Source organism: Homalodisca vitripennis, unplaced genomic scaffold, assembly GCF_021130785.1.
Source record: "Homalodisca vitripennis isolate AUS2020 unplaced genomic scaffold, UT_GWSS_2.1 ScUCBcl_5985;HRSCAF=12986, whole genome shotgun sequence".
Taxonomy (NCBI): Eukaryota; Metazoa; Arthropoda; class Insecta; order Hemiptera; family Cicadellidae; genus Homalodisca; species Homalodisca vitripennis.
The window spans coordinates 4400-28122 of NW_025782132.1; the positions used below are offsets into that span (position 1 = coordinate 4400).

General features: G+C 31.9%; 1 protein-coding gene across 1 annotated transcript; it reads right to left on the bottom strand.

Annotated features, from left to right (window-relative positions):
• Nucleotides 1-1087: 1087 nt before the first annotated feature.
• On the bottom strand, nt 1088-23723 carry LOC124373613 (mutS protein homolog 5-like; the record flags this gene model as incomplete). Its single annotated transcript, XM_046831966.1, is given in 8 exon segments — nt 1088-1226; nt 4106-4273; nt 5974-6199; nt 7806-7951; nt 10340-10419; nt 13595-13663; nt 19625-19784; nt 23373-23723. Coding segments are annotated over 8 exon segments (990 nt in total), but the record flags the coding sequence as incomplete, so codon positions are not given.

Consider the following 23723-nt stretch of genomic DNA (forward strand, 5'->3'; position numbering starts at 1 on the left):
TGTCATGATTGTTGTATCAACCAAGTTTACTTCTTGGTAGAAATAGATAAGGACATAACTGTTAACTTTCCTAGAGTTTAAATATTCCAAGTACCTCAAAATAAACACTCATAAATAACAGCTGCAATATAAAAAAGACAGCTGTAACAACAGTTCCTATATCATATCCTGAACAACAGTTGAGAGATAACAGGCTGAACTAGTTCCAGAACTCACAACCAGGAAAAAGCACTAAATATAATTGTTCTCTGGTGTACACTGTAGTGTACACTTGTAACTTTTAATGATCTATGAATACTTTTGTAACTGTAGATTATTTTGAACAGTATAGTGTTCTATTGTGAGATATTGAGTTAAAATATTTTTTTTTTAAATCAGATAAGAGGTTAGTGACACCATTCAATGTATACCACTGTTAATACTTTTTGAATAAAATGATTTTTAATTCAATTCCCCTGGAATAGAAGGGATAAAGACTCAATCATTGTAAAAATCACTCCTTGATTTAAGAAATCTATAATTTTGTGATGTGATTTACTAGCAATTACCATATAGTTTTCTGTATCAGTACAGTAAGTGAAAATCTGACACAGAATAGTTATAAATAGACCTATCCAATACAAAAAAATGCTCAGTCTTCGGGTTTAGTTTGATGTAATCTATTAATCTTTAATTGCTCTAAACATAATGATATCAGATCGTGTTCCAATCTCCTTTACCCGACATCTGATAATTGTTGAGAGTTCACATTTGTTCAGAACTGTCAGGAAATATGATGTGTACAACCAACTACAACAGAGACGGTTGTAGTTGATGCAACATGTGTTTGTTATCAGACACTTTCTTTATGAAGTGATATGTATTTATGTACCTAAGTGTTCTACATTCATTTAATTGGTGGTAACAAGTGAATCCTTGCAATCTATACTCTCCTTAATTCATCTTAATGATATTGTGCCTTCACATGTTTTTAAGAAAATAAGATATCATTAACTATAAAAAATTGTTCTAGCACTTCAGGTATTCCTCAGCATTTGAATGGACTGAACGGAAAAGTAAAACCACAGTACTAATGATTTAGACTAACCATTACAGTCTTTACATGTACAATGGAGTCAGTCAAGGATTTGACCACCTGCTCATTGGTTGGTTTGAGACAGAACATTATCACCTGATGTCTAGTATTAAGTACATCCATGTCACGTGTAGGCTGTGAGAGCATCACTCTGAAAACAAAATGTATAATAGAGTCAGCCAAGGATTTGACCACCTGCTCATTAGTTGGTTTGAGAGAACATTATCAGCTGATGCCTGGCGTTACACTTTGAGAACTTCACTCTGGAAACAAAAAGTACAATGGAGTCAACCAAGATGCCTGGCGTTACACTTTGAGAACTTCACTCTGGAAACAAAAAGTACAATGGAGTCAACCAAGAAATTGACCACCTGCTCATTGGTTGGTTTAAGACAGAACATTGTCAGCTGATGTCTGGCATTAAGTACGTCCATGTCAGATATAGGCTGTGAGAACATTACTCTGGAAACAATGTTCTTGAATATAACATAAAACATAATTAATTGTTTCTATGTAAAATACAAAATTTAGTATATCCAGATAGATTTATATGATTAATACAATGAAAGAATTCTTAACATTTACACAACGCTACTGAGCTATAGAGACAGCAAAGTTTATGTTAATATTTATCAAAGCATCTATATCACTGTTTAGTTGTAGTATTTAATTTGATTCATAAACACTGTGGAGACATGTTATTAAACGTTTATCTCTTGCACTAAATTTTTGCAATATGAAAATTCTTATTAAAGACTTCTTTTTACCTCCCAAATCTTTTGTCTCATAAATATTTAACTGTATATTTACTTCAATGGCAATCAAATTGTTTTATAAACTTGTATCAATGTTAAATGTGATAAACTGCCACTGATGTAAAAACCCAGGTAAACATTTAGAAATACATTATAATATATAACACCAAGAGGCTAAATTGGATGGTTGATTAATTTTTTGTTGAATTATTTAAAGAGAAAGCAATATCAGTACTTTCAAACATGAAATGGAAATAATTATTGATAGATGATGATTCAAACACCTAGTCACATTTTTAGAATATTATATATATTTACTGGTAAAATGTGAGACTGGTAAGATCAAACATATTTTTCTCAATTCATATAAACATTAACACTAGTTAACACCACATATTTTTTTATTTTAGTAAAACGTAAAAGTTTTTGAGGGATTTTTGAGCATTATTACCAAAAAGTGCTGTTCCATTTTCAGTTCAGCAAACCATTTAGAATCATTTTAGAATGAATATTTGTTATTAACAGACAAATTCCATACATCATCATTTGTTTAGTTCAAACAATATTTGTACTAAAATTATTTAAACTGTAAGATAGCCTAAAAATGAAAATTAATGAACAACAAACATTAAATATAAATTTTACATTGATTTTTTCACTTCAAAATCTTCAGGCATAGCACTGAATCATAAATCCCACATGAAAAGAAACAAAAAATATAAATTACAAATAAAACTTTATCTTGCATAAAATGTCCACCAGTTCTTATGAAATTATCACCAAATTTATGAATAGTATAATTTTTAAATAGTCTCTTTTATTTTCTTATTTAATTAATGACCAGATAAATGCCATCATTAGAATATTTTAAAAACTGAAAATTTCTGATTTCTTTTTATGCATTATTTCAATGCTTTTTTCTAGGTGACGTCTAGTGATCCAGACTTCGGCACTATATGCATGTTCTTAAAATTTCCATTTCCCAAGATATTAGCACTGAAAGGGTTAATTAAGAAATCAAACAAAATAATAATAGCATATAAAAGTAAATGAATTAATAAAGTTATAATTGATAAATTATGTGTATTTTAATAACTAATTATGTTTACAAACTTAGTGTTTTAAATTGAAAGAGACAGATTGATACAGATCTCAAACATTAATTTTATACTGAACACAAAACATAAAAAAGTTTGTCATTTAAGTTAAAACCAAACATTTTTCAAAACTTTTACATTTAGATTCTACTTACTTTTATTTATTTTCTACATAGTTGCTGTGCCTATTTAGACACTTAAACCTTAAAACTATGTTTTGAAATATATCTTAAAAAAGTGTTCTACCTGTTCTGACTGTCAGTAGTGCAAAGTGGTTTTCACTTCTTCATTGTCACTTTGTGTGCTTTCTCCCAAGATGATGTTTCAGGTGCAAAAATAGATAAATCATTAGGAGCAAGGTCGAGGCTTTATTGTAAGTGATTAAATATTATCCAACCCATGTTTCATTGAATGTGCAATTTGATACAACATGTCATCTCCTATTTTGTCATAACAAGTCAAGAAGGTCAAGGAACTGTCCAACCTCTTTGTTCCTGGATATCATTGAGGAATTTAGGTTACTACAGAAAACACAATTTTCTCAAAATTAGATTTTCCGGCATAAATATATCTTGGTTGGACTGGACTTGAGAAGAAATTCCACAAGGAAAGTTATCATGAATCTTCTGTTCTCACAAATTTTTGTTTTAATTACATTTACTAAATCTTTCGTGACTACATACAGTCGAACTGAGCGTGTTTTACTGTTAGAAATAATTCCATGGATTTGTACTTGAACCTTCTAATCTATTTTCACACTTCACCTTCACTCAGTGCATTATTAAGATAACAAAGCTGACGATAAATGTCTGCAGACTACACATTTCTTACATTCCACAAGATATCACTGACTGTATTCCCCATTTGATGGATGTTTTAATATTCTTGAACATTTTAAGGACAACAATAAAGCATATAGTTTACAGAATTGCAATTTATGTGTCTCTGTTTGCAAATTATGCTGGAATGTGATGCACATGCCATTGCCTGAATAAAAAAACAACTTCTACTTAAAAAAAGTCTCTTGTTACATAATTTTCACAATTAAGGAATAACAATTTTTTAAATAACCAAAACCATGGAACTTTCAGGTAGTTGACTAGTTATTCTTACATGTAATGTAAAACAACATTTATTTTTATAATCAATATCAATTTTAATTTATAATGAATTTTTACCTCATGTATTTGGCACCGGCCGTAGAATGGCACCTGTTGAGTAATGAGAACACACTAAGGCCTTCCTTACTAGCTCCAGGAAACCACTTGTAAGAAGACGGGTGAGCCATAGGAGCGAATATCTGCAGGGCACGGATTGTCTCTTCATCTATCCAAACTAGGTTCTTCCTACAAAGTTAAATTACTTTTATCAATAAATCACTCCAAACATAATCATCATAAATGAAACTGGGAGCTGTCTAAATTAAAGATTATTTATGTAAAATCCTAAACAATTTAGCCCAAAAAATAATTTAAAGGGTATATGATACCATTGAAAACATTTTCATACAGGTCCCTTACACCAGGTGGTAGTAACAATTGTAAGATTAAATGCTCAAAGTGGTAAAATACAGGGTGCATTTTTCATAGAAAATTAATCTCAAGGTATTTACGCCTTTTCCAACTGAATAATATTATAAATATATTTTTAAGGAAATTTGATTACAGTAATAATGTGGGAAATAATATAAGTTTATTGTAAAAAGGGTTTTATGAGACAAATACACTCACTACTATGCACAAAATTTCTAACTTATATGCGACTCTAGGAATGACAAGTTATATTCGTTTTAAAAGTCCTACGTATATAAAATGATGCATAGTATTACATAATATGAAACTACAGATAACAGGACATGGTTTTTTTGTCTGAAAGCAACCAGAGTACTGAATTTGTTTGTCATTAGATGTGATATGATGTGGAACTCTAAATAGACCCTCAATGGCATGAAACAAAACAATAAATTTTCCCTCTGGGTTCCAGAACACAAAAAGCAGTTAATTTTAAAATTATAACAAGATTTCAAAATATTTGCCATCATTATATGTAACAAAAGGTATAACACAACGTTTTGAGGATTGGAATCTATCTTAAAAATGTTGTGTTATACCTTTTGTAACAAATATGTTATAAAATGTTGTTATAACAATAGCAAATGTCCAAAATCATGTTATCGTTTCAAACCTTCTATTATCAATAACAACTTTAAACAATGAATAAACGTTTTAAAAGTTATATTTTTTATGACAGTGCCTAATAAAGTATAAGGACTGATAAAGTATATGAATTTATTATTAAACATGCAATGAATGAAGTATAATACAACCCAAAATACAATAAACCAAAATATTCTCTTCCAACTTTAGATTCCTAACCTAAACATACATTATAAATAATTTACTGAGATTTGTTTCCACACAATAATAATGTTTTAGTAATGAAATTTATAAAAGAACAACTTATTTGGAATATATACCAGTTGTTAAAAAATAATAAAGTTAAAAAAATATTCTTAGGTAGCATTATTTTTAATATAATAATCATGTAACAATTAATTTAAATTTAATGTATATATCTATAATGCGTTTTCTAGTGTTGACCTTGTACAATTTCACTGTAATTTTATTTGGGTAAGTTTAGTTATCTACTGGCCTCTCTTCAAACAGCTGACACTTGTATTTTTACACTTCTTTCTGATCAATTATATTTTGTATCGTATTCATATTTAAAATATTTATTGGCAATTAAGGTTTTTCTATATATTTATCTTTTATATTTATTTTACTCCATTATTTTACTTGATTATTTTTGGTAGTTTGTTACTTAATTTTAGTGTATGTAATGGAGGGGGATAGAAGAGCTCAAAAACTAAATACGAGTAGTACTATATAACAGCAATCTAATTTGTCTGAAATACAGGAGTTAAGTGTTTTACTTAGAATTAGGACTATATAATGTATTCAGATTTAGATTTATTCCATACCCCCTCCCCAATGTGGTATACCCCCCTCCAAAGCCAAGTGATAGTTACACCACTGATACCTACAATGAAAGAGTGTGAATACTCAGCACAGGGGTTTGCAGGTTCGTGATGCTGAGGCGGGCGATAGAGCGCTGCAGGAAGTATAACAGCCCACCGACTGCTGACACTAGTACTGGAGCATTCATATTGATCATAGACAACACATGGTTGTGTCTGTCAGCCTCTGTAGCATGCTCTGGCTCGCTGGGTAGCTTTAGCTCCAGTACTGCCCGCTTACAGGTGGTGAATCCTGACATCAACATTTTATCACAGAAAAGACACCACAAACCAAAGTAAACATTTTTGAACAGATAGGATAAACATTACTGTACACTTGTGGAGGGTTAGAGCCACACTTTCCGCTCTAACACTTTAAAAACATCATATGATACCTAATATTTTGTTGCCTGCTCATATGTTTGACTTTTGGAGAACCAGTAGCATCATGGTCTAAGTAGTCAAACTTTGTAACTGAGTTAGAAATAGCACAGGTTCATATCCTGCTGAGAAATAAGCACTTTTTAATCAGTACTGTCGACCTTGTACTGTATTGACTTTATTATTATAAGATCCTTGCACAAAACGGATCAGTGCCCCACGAGGACGGGCAGAATAAAACTAAAAAAGTTGTGCCTAACTTAAAACAAAACTTGATAAGGTTGTGTATTCTCCTTGTAACAATGTTTTGTTGATATCAATATTAACTGTTAACTGTTATATATTAACTATAGACAATAGACAAATTCTTTATTGACATATTCAGTTGAGAATAGTACATTGCGTCATATAGTACATATCATGTTTCTAATTAAATTAAATTATTTAATAATTCATTTTCTGAATAAAATGGTCTTTCTTGTAACCAGTTGGTCAGTGCATTTTTAAGACGTTTTGGTGGTTCTTTTCTTAGAGGTTCTGGAATTTTATTGAAGTAAAGATTTATTCCATACCCCCTCCCTTGTATGACAGCTTCTTTTCAGAGAGAGACTCAGGTGGTGGATTGGAAGAGTAAAGTTTAAAGCATTACGAGTGTGATGCTGGTGGAAGTCTCTGTTTCTGGTTTGTCCTGAGTTGACAACATGCAGGATCACTTCTTGAATGTAGAGGTTTACTATGGTGAGGATCTTCAGTTGTTTGAATGCTTCACGGCAGCTTTCTTGAAACTGGAGTCCTGCTAGGCATCTTATTGCTCGCTTTTGCTGTTTGAGGACTCTCTCCATGTTACAGTTGGTGGCACCTCCCCACACAGCTATGCCGTATCTGAGATGTGACTAAAACAATGTGAAAAGTAAGCAATTTTAGCTGAGTCTTTGCTGCTGATTTGTTTTCTTCTACGTATTACATTGATGCTGGTGCTTAGTTTTTTGCAAAGCTGTTTGATGTTAGGTGTTCATCTAACTAATCAATGTAACAAAGGAAACCATCTTTGAATAGGTATCAAATAACAATACTTGTTAATTAATTGTCCTCTTAGACTACTGCAAAATTTAAATTATATGACTATAGTACAAATGGTAAAACAATATCTAGAATATTTTGTGCAATCGCAATAAGGAATTGAGGAAAATTATGGCATTATATTATATTCTTTCTTAAATTTAACAGTACAGGCCAGTGACTGAGTCAGGTGGAAACTGCCACCTAGTGTTTACACAGCACACTGTGTAGTATCAAAAGGATTAATGTAAAAATAAATGTAATTATTTTTAGATATTTTAAAAATACTTCTAAAATTTACAACATAACACAGTAACATATTTTTAATTCAGCTTATACAATTTACGTTTGAAATCAGTGGTTTACTCAACTTAATAAATAAACAAACAAAATGCCATAGACAATTAAAATCAACTTACGGAATTCTTTGGCAGGAATAAAGTGAAATTTGTTGGAAAATGAAGGTGGATCTATTGTCGGGGAAATAGGAATTTCTTCACCTGACATCAGAGAATGAATCTTGCGAAGGAATGGGTCTGATATGGAAGGGCTTGTTACAACTTGGCTGAAAAAGATTTTCAGCAATAATAATTCATCCTCCCGACCATTATTTCTCAACAACCTGTAAGGCTAACACTGCTTTCTTTGTTCTAGAGTCAGAAAATACTATCAGTCTTTCAATTTACTTTCTTTTTTATGTTCTCTTAGGACAAGAAGCTTATAATATTACACCTAGTCCTATAAGGACCTTAACGCTGCTTCCGGAGTGACAGGATATTCAGGATGGATAAGGATAGGGGGTAGGAGGTGCCTCCTCTCAAGTCATGTCCCCCCCGGAAGAAGGGGAGGCCAGCTCTCCAGTCAAAGCAGACAGGGGTGGCAAACCCTTGTTGATGCTAGCAAGAACCTCTGATACTTAGAGAATGAACCCCACCAACTCCAACAGCCATCTCCCGCAGTAGACTAGACCTATCGCATTACCCTTGCATCCCAGAATCTCAACATTTAGTGTTGTGCCTCTCCTGGACATCCATAAGGTTGTCCAGATTTAAGTGACACATCGGTTATTGCTGTGTCTAGTGGTAGGTTCAACTGGAAGGTATAAACCATCCTAAAGTGATCCCTGCTGGGTTATTTCAATTTACTTACAAGAATATGATCCTATTTTTAAGTTTATAAGAATAAGATCTGTAGATAACAACTTAAAATATACCAAAGGTTAACTATCACCGATAAATATTTGTGTGACTATATAGGGTTTTATATATTTTGACTGATGCTAAACAGATTCCATTTCCAGTCATGTCATCTTGGAAGAAGAGAAGCTAGCTCTGTTACAGCCTCTTCCATTCAGATTAGGCAGGAGAAACAATACTCCCTCACGTTTAGGCTTGAAAACTTCTATAACATTAAGGAAGCCCCATCCACTCCAACATTTATCCTTCACAGTAAACTAGACCTAATGACCAGCTCTTTTGATCCCAATATCTCAACATTTACGATTAGTGATGTGCTGCTCCTGGACATTAATTGGGTTGTCCAGATTTGTGACACATTGATTTTCGCTGTATCCAGTACAGGTTCTAGTAACATGTATAAACCAACCAGAATTGAACCCTCTTCATACACTAGAGATTCAGTTGAGATTGCAATGTGCCAGTGGAAACTTTGGATGTAATTTTTAAGTTTTATATTAAATTACTAAACTGTCATACTCGTTAAGTAATGACTGGCGCAGAAACAAGCTTTGTCACTTAACGATGGCAAATGTCCGGAAAAATCCTGTTTCCTTCACAATCCTTCCATCGTCAAAAAATAACCTTCAAACAAAGCACTTATATTACATGCAATAAATGAAGGTGACTAATGTGTTGACTTAATATTAATTGAAACACAAAGAAAAGGATTAGGACTTGTGATTTTCATTGGTTGCAATAAAACAATCCAAACAGTTTAGCATATTTGTACCAAATTGTTTCAAAACCAACAATCAAATCCAGACTGATCGCTACAGTGGCGTTTCTACTGGCATATTTTGTCAATTTTTGGAATGTCATACTTGCATGTGTACTATATGGACAGTTGAAACTTTGTAACAAACCATTGCTCGCAGAACAGATTTTTGGGATATAAATACTTTTTCAAAATCAAGAAATAACTGGTCTCTTCCTTAGGTAAATATCTAATCTTATACTTAACTAGAATGTAGGTTAAAATAAACCTGTACAGGTATGTAGATGTAAATATAAAATTCACATCTACATGCATCATTACTTTCTTAATTCCCATCAGATTGGAGATGGTTCAAACTATGGAGAGATTTTCAAACATTATTTTTAGGTTTTCTATCAAATTCTATATAATCAAACAATACCTTTTCCAGAAGGCATGGTCTATGTCTATAAGAGGATCTTCTTAAGAATATCTTTTATCTTGAACTAATGATAGTTTCCCTTCTCTTTGTAGAAGTTTTTTGGCCTCATTATATCTATGTTTGTTACTAGCTGTTACCCAAGGCTTCCCACTCAATTTTCAAAATTGAAGTCCTTACACTACTTTGTAAAAGCAATGATGAAATATAATGGAGACCTATTACAATTTTGAAACGTGAAGTAGGAATACATTAGGTATATTTTATTTTAGTGTTCATGGTTCAGAGTATCAGAGTTTAATCTGACTCCTATATCATGTTTTCCATGTGTAAGGGGATTTCTGGTTCAAATTAATTATATTTCCAATGCCAAAACTGAGACTGCCTTGTTGCCACATTCATGAATACATATGTCTCAGAAACCTACTCCGGTAAAAGCCATTCACTTCTAGCCCAAAGACCACAGCAGTTTAAAGATCTATATTGTACTTCTAGTTTTACAAAATCTCTTTACATGTAATATCTTTAGTTCAATATTCCTTCAGTTAGTCACACAAGTAACCAAATAAGTAACCTACTTACGTTGGTTTTAGCTGAAGAAAGAGCATATCCAACAGTCTAAAGTCAGGAGCCAAGTCTGTCATATCATACATTAAATGCAACTGCAACAAAATTTATTGACTTTGAATGGTGAAATAATTAATAAAAATGATTCTGCACAATAATAAAATAATAAATAAATATTTATCGGCATTAAAAGTTTAAACTTATTGAAAATTTTAGAAATCACACCTCAGAGCCAAGTCAATTACAAAATCATCTAGAAACTAGTTGTAACCCAGAATAATAGATATCAAAATTAAATCTGTTTCACAGTAACACTGAACCTAATTCTAATTTTCAATACTCACAACTTTTTAATTAATCACAAGGAACAATTCTTTAATGTTATTATATTTGTCTACAACTGACTGGTTATTTAAGCTTTTCATAATTTTAAACTATGTACAATCAAAGATTTCATAGAGGACAAAACAAATTATTGATATCTGAATGGCTGCCACTCACAGATCTTACCCTTTCCTGCCCATCAATCCCACTAATCCATATTTGACTTGTCATCATGGTTATATGTTAGTTGCATTTGTGTTGTAATTTTATGTATTTTATTGTTTTTGATCAAAATGTTCAATCTGTATGTTCTTTGGACAAATAACTGATAGTTTTTATTAGCATACTGGAGAGTGGTCTATGTTCACAAGATCAATATGAAAAGTGAGGCATGTGAAGCGATAATTAAAGGCAATAGCAACACGATGAGCTTTATGAAGAAACTATCACAGAAAGAGCAGGTGATTTACAGGGGATTGGTGGAAATCATACGTGGGATGGATTATACATGAAAGAATAATTTTAAAACTATTTTAATTCTAAAGAGAGTTCTGTTCCTTGGCAGTAGGATAAAGCTTTTGCAATAGCACATTATAATAAATTTAAAAATTCTGAATTGTTTCTTTAAGTTTCAAATTTTAGCTTTAAGAAGTCACATTAAGGAAGTTCTTTTCGATGCAGCAATACTTTATTCCACAATCTCAAGTTAATACAGTTTACAAAAAAGATTGCATATTTTAATTTACCATTAGTCTTATTAACCACAAGTCTGTTTCTGCACTGATCAACTCATGAGTTTTGTTAACATGAGTGGTTTCTTCTCATTTAAAGACCAAGATAGAATTTATGGGTTGGTATCCTACACTACAAATAATTAATCATTTATATAGTTTTAAATAAGGTGAAATCAATATTACTGATTTGCACAATCCATCTCTGATTAACGCTCATCCCCTTTTAAAGATAACAAAATTAAATCAGTCCTGGGCCATAATTGCCTGCACTCGAAAACATTATTACTGCCTAACAAGCATTTATTGCCATCTGCTGGTAACAGTCATTCTTATCTCAAGCATCGTAGAGGAAGGAGTACTTCCTTATAGCTTTGAGTTGTTATTTTCTATTCATTTTCAGTAATAAAAAAAACACAATATAAACGTTTCAGAAAGATACACAAAATTAGAATGAACCGGAGGTCACATGCCTAGAGTGAAAGAATTTGTCTAGCATCGATCAAACTTTACTTTTCAAACAACCTATCCATCATGAGCCATACAGTCACATGGGCCGGGCAAGGCAAGGCAGGACCTGTCAGCGCCACTTAATTTCTTTTCAAAAACAGCACATGGAGACTGTCAATGATGGATAGGGCAGGATCTGTGTGCCAGCTCTTTTATATCTATTAATTAGTATATTATTTGTTCACAGGTATACATAATTCTATGTTTAATAAATAACACAACAAGAAAGAAATATTAGTACAAACAAATTTAACATTTAATACAAATTAAAAAGTATACAATAATTTCTCATACATTTATAAAGATTCATATTTCTTTTCAGCTCGTATTCAAAATTTGTAACAATGAATTAAAAAAAATTAAAATAGTAAAAATCCAAACAAGTGGTTGGTGGTTAATTATCATCAAATATTAATTTCTTGCACTGTAGAATTTGTATTTAAATTAATTTACATTACAATAGGTGATAAATTTGAATATGGTGGTCAAAAATCATTTACATACTCAATTTTAGAACATTTAGGCAATAAATCATTTTGGTATTCTGTACTTTAGGTGGGAGAGAATTGGCTATGAATGCATATAAAAATCATTGTCTATAAAGAGGAAGAAAATATTTTACCAGTACTATAAAATCAGTGGAAATATCAAAAAGTAAATGAACCAGTAAGTGTTTCGTAAAATACTCACTGTCTATATGATCTTGTTTGTGATGGAAAAATGTGTTTGCCAAAGTTAATATGTTAAGCCTGATTTTCCAAAAACTATAAGAATTGTGCTTTCTCAAAATTTTAAATAGCATTATAGGTCTTTTACCAATCCAATAGTCTTATTAAAATAACCTTTTTGTTTTATTTACCATTTTTGTCTTTGCCAATTAAAATGACAGCAAAAATTACTGCTTCTTTATATTCTCTAGTTCATGAACTAAAATAATAAGAGTAATATCAAAGTTGGTTTTTTAAGTCTTTGGGTGTCAGGTGGGAAAGTGTGCAGCCTCCATTCTTATCTTCAATACATTCAATGGGTTAAAATTAGGTTTATTCAACAATATATATGAAAAATATAGGGTTGCCTCCCCCAATCCAGCTCCTTGGATAAACATGTGAAACACATATGCTACATAGTGGGGAGTAGTGCCATTTTGTAAGGTCCATATTCTTTCTCTTGTTTCTTTCAGTGTATTAGTTTGGTAAAACAAGAAATGCACTTTCCAAACAACTGATATATCATATTCAGTGTAATTAAAATGATATTGGGACTAATAATCTTCATTACTACCGGCAGTTTTGCATCTTTGGACTAGCACTGCTGTCTATATATTACTTCTCAGTGTAGATTTTCACATGTTGTAGTGATAAAATTTTAAACATTGCCATGCTTCAAAAAAAGAAAATTATCAAAAAAGACTCCTCACATTGCATGCATTTGATTCAGTACCCATTCACAAAACTCCAATTTATCTCTAAAAATTAATTTCAATTAGTGAAGTAAAATACAACATGCTACTAAAACTGTACAACATTAATTCCCTGAAGTTGATATACAAATTGTATAAAAAAATTTATGTTGGAGCATTTTTAACCACAATATTTTTGTGTTCTTGATTCATTAATGCACTTAGAACAATATTTAACAACAGGTTTGAAATAACACATATGCATAACACTTCAATTATGCTATAAGAATTACTTAAAGTACTTACTTCTGAAGTTTCTGCAAAATATGCAGCAGCTGCCAACTTACTTTTGCGGTAAAATAAACACAAAATTATCTGGAACAAAGTTATATAATTAAGTGTTTTAGGGATTTGTACATGATTGCAAATTTTATATTATAATTCATATTTGTTTTTAATAAAAAGTTTTCTTGACAAAAAATGTATTTGCAATGATTATATTTTGCTGATGTGTGTAGTTTTCCATAAAAATGCCTCATGGAGTTTTTGAAATAAAATACACATGTATATTTAACCCTTATACTGTAAACTACATAACATTTCTATTGACAAGCCATTTTTTCTTGGTTTTACAAGTATATCTTGTGCAAATTATAAAATATACTTAACAATAGCCAATACACACACTGTCATTTTTTTCATAAAATTCTGTACAGTATATTTTCATAACATTTTTGTACAGTATATTTTAAAATAAGAATAAATTTTCCAATTCTATTTTGAAAATAGTAGGAGAGAAAAACTTTTTAGGAAGAGACCAAGTCTTCAGAATCAATTGAAATCAATCAATAAATAGAAATATAAATGAATATAAAGTTAATTTTTACATTTCTAAAATATCAACGGTTTAAAATTTAAACTAGTTTCCAAAAATGTACAGGAAGTTATATTTATTATATAAACTTTTAGATCTTATAGCAATAATAGTCACCTGAAGAGTTTCTTATGAACATTTTATTACTGTAGTAACTTGTATTTAATGGAACAGTTATATTTTTCCATGATTTTTTTATCACTAGATCAGTCTAAATAATTCCTATTAATTTCAAATGTGCATAGATAATGTAATTTTACATACACATACATAAAATTGAGAATTTATACATATACAAAACCTAAGTTAGATCAAAATCATTACTTAGGAAATTAAACAACACTTATTTGCTTCACTAATGCCAAATCCAAAGTCTTTCCAATACTTTCCTACACAAATTAAATAATACCAAAAATACGAGGGGTATTAGAAAAATAAGGTTCCCATGATTTTTTTAAATAAACAGCTCTATATTTCTACTTAGTGTTATACATCAATTTAACAAGTAAAAGTTAAGCTATTTTTCCACATAATCACCGTTTCTGTCCAAACACTTTTTTAGACGATGCTCCAACTTTTCTATCCCCATGTGTAGAATTCTGCCGCCAATCCTTTGAGTAACCTCTTCTTTGACTTCATCATCGGTACTGAAGCGTTGGCCCCCCAAGTGTTCCTTTAATTTTTGGAATAAGTGATAATCACTTGGGGCTAGGTCTGGGCTGTAGGGGGGATGGGGCACAATAGTCCAGCCAAAATTTGTCAGCAGTTCTTGAGTTTGACGTGAGACATGAGGTCGAGCGTTGTCATGGAGAAGCCTCACGCCACTGGACAATCTTCCTCTCCGGCGGTTCTGGATCGTGCGTCTCAGTTTTTCTTAATGTATCGCAATATCTGTCAGAGTTTACTGTTCCTGTGAATGGTGATTCTCCGATCTTCAAGCAGTATTGTCTCAACTTTTTCAACAACTCCATCTGAAACTGAAGGCCGTCCACTTCGGTTTTCATTGAGAATTTCCATGCGGCCTTCACTGAATTCTCTACACCATTTCCGAACGTGTTGAACAGATATGCAGTTTTCCCCATAAACTTTGATTAACTGACGATGAATTTCAATAGACGAAAACTGTTTTGCATTTAAAAAACATATCACAGCACGAATTTCGCATCTGGCGGTAACAATGACAGGGAGCTCAATCTTCGAAGGCAGCTAGGCCGGCACTGTTGGACGTAGCAAGGCGCGAGTGGTATGGATACAGAGAGGGAGAGTTGATGAGTAAGACAGTGTTGCCAGATTTCTCCCAACATATCGCATTCTGTCTCGGCGGCATAGGGAACCTTATTTTTCTAATACCCCTCGTAATATAAATACTTTGCAACAAGAACGTAGACAAAATATCTACCAACTACTTTTGTTAATGTCAACAAAACACCACCAATGATAATACTGAAAAATGATTGCATAATTTTTTCTTGCTCGATATTACTGTTAATGAAAAGACAGGTTGAATATCTGATAAAAGTTAAACTTGATAGGGGAGAGTCCGCTGGTATCGGACAGTTTGTGATTCTCAATAATTGCCGCGGTGAGTTCAGCACTTGTCAATAGTGTTTGTGCATTCCCTCTAGAGGAGGAACCAGTCTACTCGCCATCTTGGATGGTTTTCTGTTCCGTGTCTGTGAGTTATTTCATTTTAAGTGTAAGTGAGGTCAGTGGGCGCTGTATCGAGTTAACTTTACACATCTGTAACCACTTACGAATGTAAGTATATCTATCTATCACATATATTAATTACAACTATTGTCTATTACTTATTCAAACTACAAGTAGCTTAAAGATCTATTTTAAGCAAGGTTAGGTATATCGTCGTTTTTTTGTAACCATGCCATTCTGGTGGTATCGGACACACTATATTTCCGGTGGTATCGGACACTAAAACGTTTTCTTAATAATGCCAATACATCTTATGTATCATTTCACAGGTGCAATGGGGAAGATACGGGGTAAGTGGACTGAAGAAAGCATGAAAGCTGCTGTGGCAGGAGCGTGTTAAAGGGAGAAAAATTAATTAGAGAGTCTAGTCAAAGATACTGTGTACCCAAAAGTTCTTTATCAGATAGACTCAAAAACTTAAAACGTGGACAGGAAGCCGTACTAAAACCTAATACAGATAATAAAGGTACTTTTCAGCGTACTTTTATTGAAGAACAAGAGCGTATGTTGTTATGAACATTGTAAAAAATTAGATGCCCAGCTCATGCCACTTAAACAGAACTGAATTTATGAAACTTGCGTATCAGTTTGCCGAAGTTTTAAAAGTCAAGCATCGTTTCAACAAATCTACAAAAATGGCAGGGAAAGCATTTTATTACGATTTTATGACTAAATATGAAAGATGTAAGCTTAAGAACAGCTCAATCTACAAGCTTACAACGTGCTGTAGGTTTTTTAACAAGGAACAAGTGTCAAGATTTTTTGACAAGCTAACTGAATTGATGACTAAATATACTTTCCCACCATCCAGAATATTTAACGCCGACGAAACTGGCGTTTCTGTTGTACATACAAACAGGCTTAAAGTTATTTCGTCTAAAGGTAAAAAACAAGTAGGTAAATTGACAACTGCGGAAGAGGTCGGAATGTCACAATCTTACTGTGTATCAATGCAGCTGGCGATCAATTTATTCCCCCCATTATTTGTATTGCCAAGACAAAGAATTGATGTTGAGCTTAAGAAGGATGCTCCACTAGGTAGTATTTTTGATGGACAACCAAATGGCTGGATAACTAAGGATGGGTTCTTGAAATGGTTAACCTTATTTCAGGAACGAGTCAAATCAGATGAGAAAAGTCCTATCCTGTTAATTGTAGATGGCCATGGTAGCCACAAAAGATTTAGATGTCATTGTACTTGCTAAAGAACATCATATTCACATGATTAGCCTTCCTCCACACACATCACACCAAAACTGCAACCGTTAGACAGGGCCATCATGAAGCCTTTCAAAAATGCATATAAACGAAGCATGTTCTTTGTGGATGAGAAGGTATCCTTTGATGAAAATAGCTCTCAAAGACATTGCTGGCTTAGTAAATGAAGCGTTCTTGAAAATATGCCGAATGGAACTGGCAAAATCAGGGTTTTGCCTGTACAGGAATAAGTCCATTAAACCCTAACATATTTACCGATCTGGATTTTCAGGCTTCATTGTTCTCTCAGATGGATACGGATAGCCAACCAGAGAATGCTTTCCGGACCAGAAACATCAAAATCCTTGTGCCAACCCGAACAGTCTAGTTTTCTAGATTTAAGTGTTCCTGGCACATCAGCCAAGTCACCCAATGTCTTGGAAGCTATCTCACCTCTCCCCAGCAGCTCAAATTCAAAGTTTAAGATTAGAAAAGGAAGAGCTGAAAAAAGTGAAATTCTTACCTCATCACCTTACAAGTCCTCAAATTGAAACACGCCGAGCATTAGTCGAAGAAAAAAAGATGCAAGCAGAAGAGAGGAAAAGGAAAAAGGAAGAAAAAATTATTTTAAAACGATAAAAACAAAAAAGGAAAACGACTACTGATCGGAAGAAATATTGTAAAGAAAGGTTAGAGTTCTTGAAGAAACGCCAAAAGTTGTGTCAACCAAGCGAACTTTAAATTTTGATGGGGGTCTCTAGGAACGACAACAGAAAACAGTGACACAAACTGCATTATTTGTGGTGAAAATATTTCAATGAAGACTGGATTCAGTGCAGTACTTGCAAAGGATGGGCTCACGAAAACTGCGCTGATCTTGAGGGAAGTGACCTATTTTACATATGTGACACATGTAAGAATAAGAAATGAACATTCATTATTCTGTTTACTCTTTTTGTTAGCCAAAATTAGGCAGTCTAATTTCTGTAATTTTTCTTAATTTTTCATACAAGATACAGATTATGTAATAAAATGTGTTTAAAAAATTATTTCATGTGTGCATTCTTAAAGAATCCTCGTCCGAATACCACCAGACAACCAATGTCCGATACCACCAGACGCATTTTAAATCATAGGAAATACAAGATCTATGAAAAATGAATTGCCAGTTTTATATTTATTGTCTTGGTAAAAATCCCGTTATGTGTTATTTAAGTAACAAGTAAAAGTTTTATAAAACATTTAAAAAAAGTAGATAACATAAATATTAAGTTATTAATTTTGAAAAACGCTAAGGTGGCCGATACCAGCGGACTCTCCCCTATACAAATTGTTATATTGATTCATTGACTATACAATACTATCACTACCTTCATTACTAAGATCATAACTGTTTCTAAATGAAATAGCTATCCGGCGACATCTGACCATCATCGCATTTGCAATATTCATCAGTTTCTAATAAAATAAAATGTTGCAGATGTGACACTAATTTGATGAGAAATGTTGAGTTTAGATCCAGTTCACCGTTCTCTTAGTGCAGCGTGTGAACCATAGCAAGATTGTCTGTAGAAAGCTGATTTGTTGTATTAATACACAAAATTTTTCATATTTTTAAATAATCTAAAATCTTTGTATCTTACAACACTTATTACTCGACAATTAATAGGTCTATAAATATTACATAAGCGGTGCATATTTTATTCCAAAAGCTCTGGGTGCTTTAATATGATAAACTACTTATATCATCAAAATATAATTACTATAAATAATTTCATAATCACTGTATTTGTTATTAAAACATTTGCTATTTCAAGAAGTTCTAAAAAAACCTGAACTCAGTATTTTTTGTATCCTTGGTACATTTTTGTCTCAATACAAACTTTGCTGCCAATCAGCACATCTGCAATATTTCAGTTAACACGTTCATGATGACGACTTCTTTCCAGATATCTTTATTTGCTGTTGAATTTTTCAATAGTAATAGCAAAAGACCGTAATCTGGTTTTTTTATGTTAAACAACTAAGTATAATAAGAAAGGAATGTAGGCTTCATAATTTCACACAAAAAAGATTATTTCAATGTGTTTTTTCAATTTTACTCAGTGTACTTCAAGAGGTACCTAAAAAAATTAATTTACCTTAAAAATTAAGATAGGGTACATGATAGTCTGAGATATTTATTTAAGCACAGGATCAAATTTAACAAACCACCAAGACATACAAACAATAAAAATGCAATACGGGAAAGCAGAGCAACGTATGCCCTATTAGGTACACAACGCGCTTTACGAAAGCCTGATGTGTACATGACAGCAGTTGTGAAAGATCGCGATGTGAATAAACCTTTCATTGGACCAATGGATCTTTGGTCTGTTTCCCGGATGACAGGATATTCAGGATGGGTAATAAAATAGTAATTTTACAGTATTTACCAAACACATGTACACAAAAAATTAGTCTAGTCTCATCTCTGTTATTTAATCTGTGTTTAACAACATACTAGAGTACTTCAAGTTGTAATGCAATGAGTTACCATCAGTTGCATCAGTTACCTCATCAGTGCCAGAAGTTTCAACATCATCACTTGTATCAAAAGGATTTCTCAAATTCGAATGATTGCCTTCACTGATCTCCACTGGATTTTCATACAGATCTGGATCACTGCCAATTCTACTTTCTAACTGTCCATCTAAAGTATAGTTGGTTTCACTCCTGAAATTCAAAGTGCATTAAAGAGTCATATTTTCAAAATCACCAACAAAATTTTAAGCCTACAATATACAATGCTAAAATAACAATTTGATAAACATAAAACATAAACCTAGTTCAATTCTAAACCAATACAATAAAAAAAAATTAACATCTAACATTGTAATGTAACTTTAAATCATACTATTTTGACCAAAAATGTTATAATTATCTATAAAGCATTTGCAATTTTTCATCAGTTTAAAATATTTTTATTTACTCATTACATTAAATATTACCTTGGAGTGATTCTGGACGACTGCCTCTCCCGGAATTCCCATGTTGACTTGCTGTGCCAAAAACTCAACATGGCAATTTTCGTATTAAAATGGATTAAGGTCACTAGTACTGACAAAGCTACAATTACAACCTACTATGATCTATTTGAGAGCCACCTCATATATGGTGTAGTGCCGTGGGGCGGTTCTACAAGTAATAATCTTCAGAGAGTTCTCGTCCTACAAAATCATGTACTTAGAGCTATGATGGGGTTGCTTCCAGGTGAAAGCTGCAGATAAGTGTTCGAGGACCTCAAGATCCTTACAACATTAGGGATCTACATTTTCGAAGTCATCCTTCATGCTTCGATTCAGAACTTAAAGAGACTCGGAGATTTCCACGAACACAATACTAGAAATACCCAAGCCTACACCTTACCAATGTATAGGATGGCACTTTATGTTAAGAAGCCGTCTTATGCAGGAGCTAGGTTTTTTAATCTGCTGCCTGCTGAAATCAAGAGAGGAGAGGATGCAACTGAAAAGAAGCTGCGTAACTGGTAAATTGAAGAACCAGTCTACAGCTTGGATGAATTTTTCAATCGTTGCTAGAACCAATGACTTATCTAATGGACTGCACAAGCACAAGACCATCGACTAAAGCTGACTTAGTACTTTGCAACATTGTAATTTGTTGTTTATTGTGTACTGTTAGGATCCATTTTTATTTTAAAATCCAACGCTATTGCATTTCTTGATGAAATTGGAATAAAGAAATTGTCTATTGTCTATTAGTCTGTAATGTTTTTGAATTTTTTTATTCCTCTCTTCCATTTTAGAAAATAATTACCTCCTAAGTTATAATAGTAAATTAATGTATAATTCTCCACTACATATTCTGTCACTGGAAGATTAACACTATGTTAATCATATCAAGTAATCAACCAAATTTTTAATTATTATTTAATGTCTCATGATTTATTATTAAAAAAATTAATTGGTAATACATGATTATATTTTATTATAACTATGCACAAAATAGTATTAATTAAATTACTATTTAATTAATATTACAAAATTAGTTAACAAACCGATGTTTTATCCCATTAAAAGTGTCTTTGGGCAACACTACTCAATGCTTTTAATAACTAAACTACAAGACCACAGATTTTATTCACTTCGAAGCATTAAAACTCCACCTTTGGTTGAAAACACCATCGTTCATTAAATGTTACAAACAAAGAACACTAATATTCTAAGACTGGAATCATTGCTGTGTGAAGAATCACAAACCATATGACTTCAAAATACAAATGCACTACACAAAACATGTTATACACACCATAGAAGGTGAGAGATTGAAGAAAATATCAATATCAGCACGTTCTGTTCCATGCAATACATCTGAAAGAAAAGATTGGATGTCGATGGTAGAGAGGGGAGAGGAAAAGACGCTTTCAGCCCTACTTAACTCTTTCATGTTATTATTGGTAGCAAAAGTGGCCTCCTAAGTTCAACAGGAGGTTTATTTAGTAGCTGATTTGCTAGTTTTATGTATCAAGCCTAAATTAGTTAACATTTAAAAACAAGTTTCATTGTGTATATGCTATGTTTTTCAGTGCAGAAGTATGTTTTTAGTTTCTCATTATTGTTTTAAATTTCTTTTTATTTTGTATTTTTAAATATAAAACAAAATAGTAACAGGGCTGTGAATTATCAATTTATTAAAACTGGTTAATGGTGCATGGAAAATGTATTTTTATTATTAGCAATACTGCAAATAGGTAAAAATTGCCAGTTTATGTTTCTTCATCAAAATGTATACAACATTATGAATTTCTAAAATAAGGCTGCAGTATAATAAGGCATACACCACAATCAAATCAACTGTTAATTAGCAATATCGAAACTATAGAATATAATGTATATGGGATAATGATCTTGCTACTTTAAATTCAGTATCCAGTTTGTAATGAGAAGATGAAAACTAGAATTAAGTATTTCAAATCAAATAGTGATTTGCTGCATTAAAAGTCACAACAAACATGACATTACAAAAAAAGCACTTGGAAGAATTTTTGAACACTCTAAATTTGGTTTAATGAATGTATTAACAATCATGTACTATTTTAGTTGGAACCAAACCAACTATAACATTTTATTAAATTAATGTAGTTTTAATGGCAACAGTACATGCAGAAATACCAATGCAGATCGGCTATCATTTTGTAGAGATATTTTTATTTGTGGTATGGTTAGATGGTTTTATTTTAAAATGAAGAATTGTTAGATGGTGAAGGAGTTTTAGTATAGGTTGATGAAGAAAAAATCGGAAAGAGAGTTGTAAAGGGTACATGGGTGATAGGCATATCAAAATAAACACAAATATAGACATTTTGAAAAGGGAAAGAAGACGTAGTAGGAGATTTTCATAAAAATAAACATAATATTGATTTACTTATCCCATTGTTAAGCACATGAAACCAGGAACAGATTTGTAGAAAGCCTATTTTGGTTTAAATACAAAAATATAAGTTATAATAAATTAATGTAACAAGAAGAATCCTGTATATTACAATTTTAAAAATATTTTTTAACAATAACATTACAAAACAACAAAACCTAGACTTAGATATCAAAGAAACTTTAAAATATTTATAAATTTCCCAGTTTGATATCAATGAGTAACCGCTTTTTATGAATTGGAGGAAAGAATTCTCCCCATGTTTACCAGGAGCCAAACCCACATATTGAAGCAACTTAAACAAATATCATCACTTGTGAGAAATATTTCACATAATATTTACCTCATATTCATCGCTATTTTCAGTCTCAAAATATTAGTTACTTCTTATTGTTTACATTAAAATTACTGTAACTAATAAGTTGAAATCATATGTTAAGTTAAATCAATTGTAATATCGAATTATTCCTTTGGATAAAAACAATCAAACCATTTGACAATAGCAATCGAATAAAGATTGTTGTAGGCTGCTTATTGTAAAGTCTATCCCTGTTTGCTAATGTAACAAAAAAATTTAATTATTTTTATGATTGATATTTATGTAGGCTTTCGACTTTCTCGTTCTTTACAAGAAAATACCTAAATAATAATTTAGTATATCATTTTTTATTGTAAAGTTCAAGATTTATTATAGATTTCAAAAAGCAAGCTAGTAAACCATAAGAATCCATTAATATTTGATAATCCCTATAAACGCTCATACAGTCATCTGGTACAATATATATTATAAACAATATGCATTATAGTATAACAGAAGAAGACCATAGTCGTAAAGTGGTTTATAAATAACAAACAAAATATTTTACTTACATTTTGAAATTGGTTAAAACACTGTTGACAGTAAAACGAAACAACACGTAACACCTCTACACTACACTAAAAAAGTGACAAGACTGATTTTAAGACTGTACAATATTGAGTTTAAAACTAAATTCTTTCAAATGTACGAAGAAAAACACTAATGCCCAATCTTCAAAAGTTTGTTACGTCATTCATACTAATCCAACCAACCAGCTGATACCTAATGTCTACAAACAACAACCGTCAATACTACCTGAAAAGAAGGCCTGCTATCGGAAGTTTGAACTATGACGTTATAAATAAAATTTGATCGTTACGCGCCCTCGCGTTTTGGTGTCCTCCATAGCTTTCCAGAAACGT